This window comes from Nothobranchius furzeri, chromosome 9 (genome assembly GCF_043380555.1).
Source record: "Nothobranchius furzeri strain GRZ-AD chromosome 9, NfurGRZ-RIMD1, whole genome shotgun sequence".
Lineage (NCBI taxonomy): Eukaryota > Metazoa > Chordata > Actinopteri > Cyprinodontiformes > Nothobranchiidae > Nothobranchius > Nothobranchius furzeri.
The window spans coordinates 55,749,626-55,763,308 of NC_091749.1; the positions used below are offsets into that span (position 1 = coordinate 55,749,626).

Genomic DNA, 13,683 nt, shown 5'->3' on the forward strand with positions numbered 1-13,683 from the left:
TTACCTCAAATATATTGATGAAACTTAGGAAAAAAAACTTTTCAATTGATGGATACATGAGAAAATGTAATTGACCAAAGAGTCACACAAACTGGTTTGAGTTTAAACTTACACAATTCATGCTGGTATGACTAATACCACATCATGTGTTGCTGATGTATCTGCTGCTGTAAGAACAGCTAAAACAACACACACTCCCATGTGATGGTGTGTTAATGAGTGGATACCTGGGTAGCATGCGGAAGCTCCCCCCAGGTCCACTGGATTTCAGGATTAGTCTGACTGATCAGCTCCGAGTCACTCTTGGGTGATGGTGGACCAGAATCACCTGGGCTGCTGCACAACAGTTGATCAGAAACTCCATTCAGATCAGTTTGTTCATACAGGTTTCTAACATAAAAAGGATTTTGCCAGTCATAACACACCTTGAAACTGAACTGTTTTCTCATGAATTATTAGATTTATGTCATTTTGTTCAGCGCATCAAGAAAAAAAGAAGGTACCCGACAAGTGAAGAGAACTGAGAGGCTTGCTGCGGACAAGAGATGGACAGACCATAGGATGGAAGGATGGATAGAGTCTCCTTATGTGCACTAGATTGAAATGAAAGAAAAACAGAAAAAAGAAAAACAAAGAAAACTGTAAAACGACAAAGTGAAAAGATTATTTTGTCACTGAGATAGCAAACAATATGCATCATGGAGGAGTCAAGAGGTGTTATTCAAAATGTGTGTGTGTGTGTGTGTGTGTGTGTGTGTGTGTGTGTGTGTGTGTGTGTGTGTGTGTGTGTGTGTGTGTGTGTGTGTGTGTGTGAACAGTAAATAATATCTCTGTGAGTGAGTTCGCTCATTGTTGGGATGCACATTGCTGCTGGCTGTAAACACCTGACTGCTGTAAACAAGTCTGATCACACACACACACACACACACACACACACACACACACACACACACACACACACACACACACACACACACACACACACACACACACACACACACACACACACACACACACACACACCATGTCAGTACACACAACTACGGAGAGCTGAGAAAACAAATTCATCATGTTCGATACGACACAAAACAAACACGCTGCTTCACGCCTTGCCAGGCTCACCGCCGTGGAAGGTTTCTTAATAAACATCTGAAGTGTGGGAAGACGGATTTTTGGATCGGGTCCAGAAAATAAAGCAGCTTTTCAAAAAGCTTCATCTGAAATCACGCATGTGCACAAACCTGCTAGCTCAGATGTTAAACCACTAATTGTTTCCACTGAAGATGTGACACCAGTTCTGTGTTGTTTGATTGAAACAACCAGTAACACACTCATAATGCATGAAAACACACCCACACCACAAACAGTATCAGTGTGTATTTCTCTGCTTTTCTTTTAAACTTACCTGATGCCGTCCCCCTCCTTCTCATCATCTGAGCTCAGATCAATAGTAAACATGTCTTCATCTTCTGAGAACTCTTCTCCACTCTCTTCTCTCCTCCCTCCTGATCCTCCTGATCTTCCACCTCCCTCTGGCCTCGCTTTCCTCCTCCTCTTCCTTCTCTTCTTGGTCATCCCTCCATCCCCAAGTTGAGGTCCAAGATTCTGGATAGAGAGCGAGCTGCAAGCCGTGCTGTCTGTCAGGATGAGAAGAGATCAGCATAAATATTGACTCTGAAACACAAAAACCATCACAGAAGAACGACACCTACCCAGCTTGGACTGCATTAACTCTTCCCCCGCTGACAAGATGGGAGATGTAGCAAGGTAGGAAGGAACCACTTCCTGTTGAAAGGAGGACATATAGGGTATTTGTCACATCGGGATGTGTGGACGTGATCATTTACACAAGTCATTTCTGTGTCTTCTCTAACAACGCTGACTCTTGGTTTGAGTGTCTGGTATGATGACGGCCATGTGCCTGAATAGCAGCACCTGGAGCTTCTCAGGTGGTGTCTGCACCGAGCTTGCCACGTTTTACTGGTCTGGTGCCATCAGGCACGCTGGTTACCAGCATGATGAAGAGGAGGTGCATGGCTGCTCTGGCTGCATATTACTGGTCTATGTGCAACTGAAGCCCCTGTTTGTTAAATAAATCAGATTACCAGTGTGTTGGTGTTGTTCTTCAAAACTCAACGATCCAGTCCAATAAAGGACACCAAACAAGGGTCAAAGGCTAAATAAGTTGTTTAGTTGTTGAAAGTCCCACAAATGCATTTTCCTTAGAAATATGTCAACATCTGCAGTGGTCTCTAGTAGAAATGAATGCCTTGTGATTTGGTCTGTGGGGAAAAAAGCTCTGGCGCTTCTGTTTCAGGAACTAGAAATGAGCGCTAGCCGGGTTGAGGAGAATATGGCAGGTTTTAGAGTATTTCCTGATATTTGGACTCTGAATTGCAACGTTGATGTTTTATCTTCACAAATAACACAAGCCTGAAGAAATTCTGCTGTGTGGTGGAGTTGCTAATGGTAACAGTTAGCTTCTGCTAGCCAAGATGTTCTCTGCTCTCTCCTGGACACTAAAACAACAACAGCCTTCCCCGTCACGAGCCAAGATGGGTGAGTCCATGATTGCTAATTTTCAGTGTGTCATTGGTATGTGTGGCTTTTTCTAATTTGAGCGCTTTACAACACAATCAGTCATTCACCCATTCACACCCTGGTGGGGATGAGGTATGATGTAGCCACAGCTTCCCTGGGGTGAACTGATGGAGGCGGGGCCTGCTGAACACTGGCGCCATCGGTCACTCCGACCACCACCAGTAGGCAACGCTGGTTAGGTGTCTTGCCCAAGGACACAACAGCAGCATTCTCTGATCAGAGCCGGGATCGAATCTGCAACCTTCCAATTACTGGTCAGACCGCTCTACCTCCTGAGCTACTGTTGCCCCAATTTAGCACATCTCAAACAAAAACTCCCTTTTCGTTCCGACTTTTATTACCAATTCTACGTTCAATGAACACAAATCAGTCCATTTTAGGTATGAAAGTTAAGATTGGGACCAAAATCTATAAAATGTGTAGCTTTAATAGAAAAACAAATACAGTAACGCATGATGGTCGGTACAACCAAAATAGCTCCAAATCCCTGAAACTGTTCATTTGGATTCATTTTGGCGATCGTGATCATTTCAGGACAGTCAAAATGTCTAAAACAATGATGTCATAAACCGTCACTAACTAAGGAGGAAGAGATGTTTAATTCTAAATAATCTGATGTGAATTTGGGCTTAAACCTGGCAGATTAAATAAAGAAATCTGCTTATCAACCTCGTGCTGCTATGACGACGAATAAGGAATAAAAAAACCAGGCAGGAGAACTCACGTTTTACAGAGCACATGTTACGATCCAACCCGATTCATGTAGTAGAGGCGTAAAGGGAACACACACAATGCAAGGTCACGGCACATCTGCTCTGAGCTCGGCTCTTCTGGGAACATGAGCTGCAAAATCAATTTTAGTTCACGTGTTTTGTGAATCTTTGATCTCTAGAATAGCCTTCCAAGAGACAAATCTGATTTTATTTATTAAGTTTTTTCTGAATATGGATTTCACTAAACATTGGAGTTGTGTGAATTTCACTGTATTCACTTAGTAGTACAAACAAAACCTACTAAGGGATTTAACAGTTAATAGTGTTGAGTTCGATTCATGCAAAAAAAAAAAGAGATTTATTCCATAAAACTGAACATTTAAGAAAACGATTACGCTTCATTTTCACAATCAACCACTTAAAGGGAGAATAGGCAGTTTTGGCTTGCTTTTAGCACCCCCTAGTGACCGTTTAGTAGAAAAAAAGCAAAACTTATCTCCTCAATGTGCGTTCATCTTTATAAAACCTTATTCTTACAGCTGAATAGTCTCCCCAGCCTTCATTAGTGTCTACAGGAGTGAGTCATCACTAAATCAAACAAATCAGCCGGGCTCATGATCTAAAACATGCAGAAAACGTGCTGGAAGCAGACTGCAACGCCAGGTATGTCAATTAACTTTTTTTCAAAGTCCAACGGACCGGCACTCTGAAGTTGCAAGTGCTGTATTCTGGCCACAGAGGGCGGTGGGGTTCTGAGTGACATTTTGTTAACCCTGTAAAGGGTAATTTTAGCTCATGCTGGCACAAGAAAATGATTTTAAAATATGAAACAAGTTTCCATGTTTTCCTTTTTACCACAGATATGCAGAGCTGTCCCTCTGCTGTAGCCTGAAGATCAGAAAGCTTTCTTAATGTTTCACATGTAAAATCTGCAGCGACTGTTAAAGCACAAGCCTCAACAAATCCCAGAGTTTAATTTTACACCCCGAGGAGCAGATAAAGGCCGCCAGTGGGTTGGGCCGAGCCAGAACAGAACAGATGTCTGGGCCTGATCCCACAGAACCGCTCATGACCCTGGCTCTTTCAGGTAAGTTATGGTGATTAGATGTTAAACTGAGAGGAAACAAAGAAAGTGATGAAAAATGAATAACTTTAAACTTAAATCAATCATCCAACTTTTATGGTTTAACAATTTGAATCCATCTGACCCTCTGCCCTTCGGTCCGTCTGCTCAGTAACCAACACATATGAGGAGTGGACAGCTATAAATAGGTCTCTAGTGGTTTTCCACTATGTGGGGTGTGTGTGTGGGGGGGTGGGGGGTGGGGGGGGGTGGTGTTAAGGAGTGTGACACCAGATCCAAACTGTACATCTGATACGATCAAACTGAATTTACAAATATTTTACAGTATGAAAGTAGCAGCTCCTCCTAAAATCCCACACTAATGAATGGGAACTTCAGTTAATGTTATATCTGAGAATTCCAGAAGATTTTCTGATTTTGGTGCCAACTTGCCTCTAATTCTGCACAAACTAAGTTCATTAAATATCAGTGTAACTGATAATAAAGTTTGTTTATGAAGGAGAAGAAAAAACCCTCTTTCTTTCCTTCTTAGTAGCTGTCCCCTCACACAAACACTTCTTAAAATAAACAAAAATATCCCAGTTCAGTCCATTCAGTGTCAAGAGCAGCAAAATGCAGGGGCGGTTCTAGGGGGGGTCCAGGGTGGGCCAGTGCTACTCTAACAGCAAGATTGAACCCCACTGAAAAGTACTGATTTTGCTTAATATTTATGTGAGACACATATTACCATGTTGTCACTGACCCAGATAACCAAGATATCAGTGTTTTATTTTTTAAACTAATCTTTGAAACTCATTCAAAAACTGCTGCATCAATAAGCAACCATAACTGAATTGCTGTTGATAAATTATTGTAGGGACACATTAAAAATTTTAATATTTGACGACAGAGTTTGTGATGTTTTCCTAAAAATGTGCCTCTCCAACAAAGCAGCTGATCCCGGTCTCCCCCCAACCCCAAATGTTGTCTAGATTCCTCCCCTGCACTCATGTGGTCGGATATCTAACTGAGAATGTTTATAAAAATGTTGTTTTTTCTGTTATATTTCAACACAAATCAAGTCAGATGGAGAACTTCTGCTGCAGCAGATTGAGGTTAAACAGAAGCTAAAGGCTGCCATGCAGGCAGGAGGGTTGCCAGCTCCATTTTTCTAATCCAGTCTAAAGCTACACAAACAACCCTCTGCTCACATTTTCAATGTCATTGTCCCGTTGTCATGGGATACCAGGATCAAGACGGGTCATGCACACTTGCTGGGTAATTCCATTTTTGAGCCTCATGTGACACTTGGGTATTTGTTTTGTTTATTTGCTTCATAAAAACACATTTATGCAGCTGTTTTTGACATCCTAATTGTGTGTCCTTTCTCATAATAACAGAACATGTAATAAAGTATTTACTGTAGATTTAGGATTAGGGTTAATCGCTGGTCTCCCTTTCTACTAAGCGACATGCGAAAAAAGGTGCATGTGAAATTTTGAGCTTGCGCATATGTTGTGCACAGAACCTTGAAAAATGTCAACTTTTCATCGCTGTTGCTTGGACAAGGACCAATCAGCAGAGGTTTAATTGAATGACCAGTGAGTGTACAGGATGCTTCTCAGTAATTCTCCAGGCAAACATGAAGGAAAAGTTAACACTTGCCGGGTCGGATTTCCCAGAGCTGTACAACATTTCTACAAAGATCTTCACAAAAAGACCCAGCATGGGAAATTATCAGTGAGTTGGTTGTTGGTGTGGTCTCATATTCACCATTTCTTTTTCTGTTTGGGATGAATCCATTCATGCGTTTTTCTTTTTTTATACAGTAAAGTCAGAAGTAAGACTTCACTTAATAGCAAAACCTTGTGAGACTTCATATCTACTGCTTTTTCAGGTCAGAACTGCTTTAACAACCCAACAGAACATTCTCTCCAATCTGACTCACTATTTGCCCTGGCTTTTACCGCTGGCCGCTGCCGCGTGTCGCCTCCCGTGTGTCGAGGCCATTATTGTTATGTTCCATCAGCGTTCTTATCACTAGAACAAAAACACAAGGTCTGTATGGACAAATACTCAAGATATTACTTGTTCTCTTTGGAAGACATCAAGACTAGATCTTTAGGGACAGCAGTAGCTCAGGAGATAGAGCGGGTTGTCCAGTAATCAGAAGGTTGCAGGTTCGATCCTGACTCTGACCAGAGAATGCTGCTGTTGCGTCATTGGGCAAGTCACTTAACCCGCCTTGCCTTCTGGTCGGAAGCACCGGTGGCACTGGTGTTCGGCACGCCTCACCTCTGTCGGTGCACCCCAGGGCAGCTGTGGCTACATCGTAGCTCATCCCCACCAGCACAATCACAATGTGCGTGTGTGAATGGGTGGAAGATTGTGTTGTGAAGGGCCTTGGGGGGTTGTAGAAACATAATAAGGCCACAAATACAGGCTGCTTAGCATTTGTGAAATGAGTTTTGTAATGACTTTTGTTTATTTCTCCCTGGTACAACCTGTGCAGCATTTAAAATGATGTAAAAACACATTTCTTCATCCTCTGAGCATGTCTGAACAGAATGACGAGCACAAAAAAATAACACATGTGGGTGTAGATTAAAGTGGTAAAACTGGTGGGAAAGTAATCATCCGTCAAACATCTAATCAATCAAGTTTGTGTTCTTGCTCAGGCTGAGTAACCTTGCTAGTTACAATATGTTTTCTTCTGCAACTGTAGGTGATTCCCGATTTGGAAGAATACCTCTGTCCATCATTACTTACCATTTTGTCCTCTGTCTCTTTGACAAAGAAAGCCTCTCCATTCTCTCCCAACTTCATGTGCAAGCTCACCGGCTCTCCATTAATCTCTATGTCCACCTGCAAGATGGGATAGAGACATTAAACATGGTGGTGCAGATGGCAGCACTCTTGCCTCGCAGAAAAAAGGTTGCAGCCTTTAACTTGCACTTAGGTATTTATTTTAAAATGACTATATTTAGTTTTTAACATATTGAAAAATTTACTAAGTATTTATATAATTTACTACATAAATATTTAATGTGGAGTACTAATAAAATAAATATTTAATTTCCAAAATAAATATTTAGATCCCAGCTAAGTATTTATTTTGGAACTAAATATTTCATTTGTATTATCAATATTTAGGTTTACACTGGTTTAGCTAAATATATATTTTGTAAATATTTATTTAGGAAAATAAATATTTAGGAGATAAATATTTAGTTTGGAAACAAAATATTTGGCTACAAATTAATTATTTAGCAAGTAAATTAAATATGTATAATACAAACTAAATATTTACGTCTGACCTAAATATCTAGTTTGTAAAATAAAAAATGTAACTTTAAATTAAATATTAAGCTTGCTAACGAAATTTTTAGTTGGGAACTTTAACATTCATAAATGTATGAATACATTGATGAAAATACAACTTTGAAAAATGAACTCCCATTTTTTTTACGCTTATATAGGCTTAATAACCCAAAATACAGCACCCCATAGTGATATGGGCTTTCAGAGATGGACCAGTGTGGATGCACCACAAGCTGAACATCCCTTCTTTAGCCTTACTTAAACACTTGTTTTTGTTTGTTTATTGATTACTACATTTACCAATAATTAGACCAATGTAGACAACGGTTGTCTAATTACTTGGAATCATTTGCATTAAATGCTTAAAGATTATGGAAGGAGGTTTTTCTATAAGCTTACCACTTTCTCACGGGAACGCAGCACTCCCATTTTTCCGAAGCGGACGTGAAACGGGGAGCACTGCAGCGAGCCGTCGGGCTGCCGGACCACAATGACGTCTATACATCCTGACAGCGTTGCAGGGTTGAGTCCTCTGTACAGCTCCTTGACCTGCACGAACACCTGGCCCGCCAGTTGACCAACATAGTTCATGGTCTGTAACTGGAAATACAAACATCTTCATTCATCATACGTATTTATCAGTTAAATGTGGACTTATTCAGTAGTCAGGTTGGTAGAGAAGGGCTAAACTGTCAGTCTGCTGAACTGAGGCCCATTATCGATCCAGTGAGTCCGTTTTTGCCCACATGTGCCAGATAGATCAGCACTTTCTGCTAAAACTACTGTTCCCTTTTTTTGTGGGGCTGCTGTGTTTGGATAGGATAAATATGGATGTTTTTGACTTTTTTTCTCCCCACATTTCAGTCTTTGGATGGAAAATGTCTCAGTCCCATGGGATGAGATGAAAGTAAAGATTTATCCGATCAACAACCGCTGATGGCTTATGTCCAGACCTTCTAAAAATGTCCCCGGTGGGAAACCTAGAGAGGGAAATTCAACCACTGGTGCTGCCAGATCGATCGTGTTTCATCTGGATGCTACGGCAACCACAGAAGGACATGCAACAATAAACAAAATCCAAGCAAACATGGCAGTAATAAAAATGCCTTAAAGAACAAGTTACCCCCTACCAGAGTATTACTCCACTCCCACTTCCTGTTTGAAAAATGCAACACATGCTGTTGCCTAGCAGACTGAGAGGGCGGCGCTAACAAATACACACACACACAGGCTCATAATGACATTGTGACATCATATGGTATCAGCTAACGTTCTAGGGTACCTCTTAGCTAATAGCGATGGCAGATTTAAATTCAAATGCAGGTGCATTTGTCAGTTTTTCCCTGACAATGGCACAACACTGACTAAAATTTGAACTAAAATGCACTTAAGTGCAAAACTAATAACTACACATCTACAGAACAATTAGATATGCATTTATATAGTTTATCAGAAAAAAAAGTTGATTTGGGGGTGACTTGCTCTTTAACTCAACCATTAACTTATGTAATGACTTTTGTGTTTTGTTTGATTTTTGCCTTCCTGTATATTAAACCAGGGATGTTGGCGATAAAATAAATATGGCACTTTTCTCTAAGCAGTTTAAACGTTTTTCTTAATTTCAGTTAGGGGGAGGGGGGTGTTACCCTGTATTTATTGGTATTGGTTTATACCATATTGGAAATGAAGAGTTCCACTATGTTAGACATGGGTAAAGAAGCCAATATCAAACATCTTTTGTTTGTTTGTTTGATTTTTCTTAAGACCACTGTCAAAGCAGAAGTAAAGGGGCTGTCATGTTTCCAGTCTATGGTCTAAGTCTCATGCAACAGTTTCTCTGTGCTGAATCATGACTCTAAAGCAAAACATACTATCTATCTATCTATCTATCTATCTATCTATCTATCTATCTATCTATCTATCTATCTATCTATCTATCTATCTATCTATCTATCTATCTATCTATCTATCTATCTATCTATCTATCTATCTATCTATCTATCTATCTATCTATCTATCTATCTATCTATCTATCTATCTATCTATCTATCTATCTATCTATAGTATCTATACCCGAAGGATGGTGGTATCTATACCCGAAGGATGGTGGGCCGGTGTCATGATTTGAGGAACGTTTGCTGCTCTAATTGTGAGTCACACACATTTGTTCTGACAACAACAACAGAACACACAATATGACTCATTGCTATCCACTGGAATTCTGTTAAAATTAGGTTCAATACCAACACACTGATAACAGTATCGGTATTGGTAAAAGTTAACAATGCAGTTGCCTGAAAATGGCTTCACTGTAACTTGTCATTTCTGTGCACCTAATATTTTAGTTTTGTGGTCATTTCCATTAATATACTTTAATTTTTATCTACCTCACAGTCTTTTCCAGTTAAAACAGAGACGAAAATAAAACCTGTGTTCCAATTCATTGCATATTTTTGTGTGGTAGAAGTATCGGTATCGGAGAGTACTCAGATCCAAGTACCGGTATCATATCGGTTTAGAAAAAGTGGTATCAGTGCATCCGTAGTTAAAATCTAATTACTGTAAAAAAAAACATCCTGACTTTTCAACATAAAAAAATAGAGATGTATCAAAAGAATTGGCTGGTGCTCAGAATCAAATAAATTCATGATGGGTCAGTCAGGAATTTAAAAATCTATTTTTTTAAACAATACTGCAATGAAGAAAAAAAAACAAAAAACAAAAAAAAATCCCGTGTTTGTATACCATTCCTTCCCAAATCATGATTCCATGTTGTTAAATTCAGCTTAAGCTGAAAATGCTGTTCAAAAATGAGAAATCAGTATCATCCCTCAAATCCCAAATCGGTGCATCTTTAGATGTTAGACTTGAGATGATTGAGAAAAATAAAAATAGCTTTATCACAATCTGCATAAACATGTTAACATGTTATGAATGACTTAATGGCAGCGAGCTTGTCTGGTGCTGATTTGATCATTGTTTAAGTCCTCTCCCTCATCCATTCATCTCATTAACACAAACAGCCCACTCACGGACATGAGAATGTCAACAGTCCCCACGTGTGATGTCTCCACACACACACACACACACACACACACACACACACACACACACACACACACACACACACACACACACACACACACACACACACACACACACACACACACACACACACACACAGTCTCCTTTATGTAATGGGTCACTCTGTAATGGATGAAAGGAGAAAACATTTAGAGAAATGGTTGAAACATATGGGCACACGCAGCTGCTGCAGTCTAAAAGAGGCGACTCCTCTGGGGAAAACAAAACTTCCACTTTCTCGCCGAGGTGAGGAAGAGGTCGTTGAGAAGAGGATTTCACAGAGGAAGGGTTATCCGAAGAGATCTAAAGTGTCTGATACATGTAGGATTACTGTATTACTAATCTGCTAATAATAATAATTACAAAAATAATACAGATCAGCACAATGTCCTATAATATAAAAAGATTTTGAGACTCTGTGCATGGGTTATTATAGAGATAAAGGTGGACATTGGGGCAGAAAAGGACACACGTTGCATTCACACGGGCTCGTGTGTGCGTGCGCTCCTGTGTATGTGTTTACATGACGACACACACACACACACACACAGGGTGAGGCTCTGCAGCCATCATCCTAACAGCCCACGGAGTAAGTTGATGGTCTTTCGTAATTAACCCGTAATTTCTACAACCACGTAAAAGCACGCTGAAAAAAAACATGACGTCTTTGCTTACATTATTTATTAACGCGGCTCTTCGCTCTGGTTTCCTCCTTCATGCAGCTCATAGGTGAATTTCCCATCAGCAGCTCTTAACGCGCCTCCAGCTCAAACATCTCCGCTTTGACGTTCTGCTGCAGCCTCTTTGACATCTGATTCTGGATCCTTGTGTTGAAGGTTGGTGCTTTAAAGCGCAGCTGAAATATTCCTCCCTGTTCGACACAGCAGTGATGTGATCTGATTGGCTCAGCCGGTGTGATGTCACACATCTTGTTTACGGAACGTTTCCGTTTTTAAAGATAAAAACCCACTTGTTTCGTGCTTTAAATGTTTCAGATCCGTTAACAAAAGACTAAAAGGATTATTTCATCTATTAAGGTGGAAAAAACAATCAAACCACTTAATTACCTCCCTTGTTGAATCATGAATGATTTGGAAAGCTGGACTGTTTCATCAGCCTCAGCCTGACCAGATTACTGCCAGACCAGTGGATTTATAAAACCTGTCAAACAGGTAAAAGATCTCAAAAAGCAACACATCAGTCAGAGTTTTGACTCCAACGACTCAACACAGAGTGATCAATGTCTGCAGAACCTATAACTTAGCTCAGTGGTTCCCAACCTTTTTCCCAAGGGACCCCTTTTTTTTACCAGTCAAATTTTTGACGACCCCCTCCCATTCTCTCTTCCAGTACAAACAGTATTAAGAAATGATAAAATTGTTCAAGCACATTTTAATATGCTTTGATTCAATAGATAACAGTAATAGTAAGCTCCAGTACAGAACAAAGTCATTAACAAAACCAAACAGAGCATAATGTGCTTGACAGTTTGTATTACTTTTCTGAACACATTGCTTCTTGTAAACACTGATAAATCAATCATTCCTTTCAATAAACGTTTGACACATAAAAAATACACAGAGCAAAATGTACATAAAGGTGTATATTACTGTTTATACTAGATTATTTACTGTAAACGTTGTGATTAATCAACCAGTCCTATCTTTAATGAACTTTTGACACTTGAAAATAAAACAGTGAGCTGAGCAAAATGTTCTTAAAAGTGTGTTACTTTTTCTGTACTAATTATTTCCTGTCTTAATATCAGTAAACTTTTCACTCATGAAAAAAAATGTGAGCAAAATGTAGGCTATAAACAAGTAATAAATGAAGTTTTAACCCCTTAAAGTGGAGAGGTCCTGGCGACCCACTGAGAGGCTTTGGCGCCCCCTTTTGGGGGTCGGGACCCCCAGATTAGGAACCACTGACTTAGCTGATATTTACATCTAGGCTATCACAGCTAGGAAGGGATTTATTTTTCATAGGGTTTTTTTTTGTTCTATCGCCTCTATTTCAGCTGCTTTCCTCAATCCTAAACCTCAACCAGCTCCAGACAGCTAAAATCAAAATGAATCATATTTTAGTGCTGCATGGCGTAGCTAGTGGTTAAATGCCTTTTTGTTTAGCATCTATTATTTTTCTCATTGGCCTAACTATTTGCAAATTGTTCATCTGTCAAATTTTAACCCTGAAGAACCCGTGGGGACACAGGTGTCACAACCCATTTCAAACGTCTGCAAATTTGCTTCTTGAGTGAAATATTCATATTTGAAAACCTCAAGCGACATTCTATCCATATATATAGTCATCCCAATACTCTTTATAATGTAAACATTCATACTGAACCCACTTATCAGTGCAATGAGTTCAGTTCATTATTCCAATAAGGAAAATGTTTCCTATCTAAGGAAACCCAGATTGCATCGAGTCACTGACTTGTTGTGTCAGCATCTTTACAACAATAATACTTATACTAAGCAACAGTGGAGAGAAACACACACACACACACACACACACACACACACACACACACACACACACACACACACACACACACACACACACACACACACACACACACACACACACACACACCGGTTGAACTAGTTGTAGCACATTTTATGGTGAAGAAAAGTTAACATGCTCAGTGGTTAGCAGCAGTGAGCCAGCCGATGGCCCCCCCATGAGGCCACCGTAGCTCAGAACACCATTGAGCTTCTTCTGGGGAGAACAACACTTACAGAAAACATAAAGCTAACAGCTGAAATAGCAGGAAATGATGCATTTAGTGAGTAAATAATCTAAAAACAAGGAACCTTCAGGTTCAAAATTTAAGCATTTAACCTGTGAGATCAAATGTACGCTAGATTTTTTTGCTTGCCATATTAACCAACATGTTTT

The 13,683-nt window shown here is 39.9% G+C and overlaps 1 protein-coding gene across 5 annotated transcripts in view; it reads right to left on the reverse strand.

The window, feature by feature from the left end:
- Positions 1-13,683, reverse strand: part of LOC107375213 (phosphatidate phosphatase LPIN1) — a 31,396-nt gene that overhangs the window by 11,294 nt on the left and 6,419 nt on the right. For 3 of the 5 annotated variants that reach the window (XM_015943628.3, XM_015943624.3, XM_015943625.3), the window contains exons 2-7: positions 8,098-8,298; positions 7,147-7,242; positions 1,713-1,785; positions 1,406-1,637; positions 504-593; positions 228-336 (exon numbers count right to left, since the gene is read on the reverse strand). In XM_015943628.3, coding sequence (XP_015799114.3) covers positions 228-336; positions 504-593; positions 1,406-1,637; positions 1,713-1,785; positions 7,147-7,242; positions 8,098-8,298 — 801 coding nt within the window. Of the gene's footprint in view, positions 1-227; positions 337-503; positions 594-1,405; positions 1,638-1,712; positions 1,786-7,146; positions 7,243-8,097; positions 8,299-11,457; positions 13,264-13,683 lie in introns of those variants that run through there. The other 2 variants (XM_015943627.3, XM_015943626.3) reach the window with 2 other exon arrangements.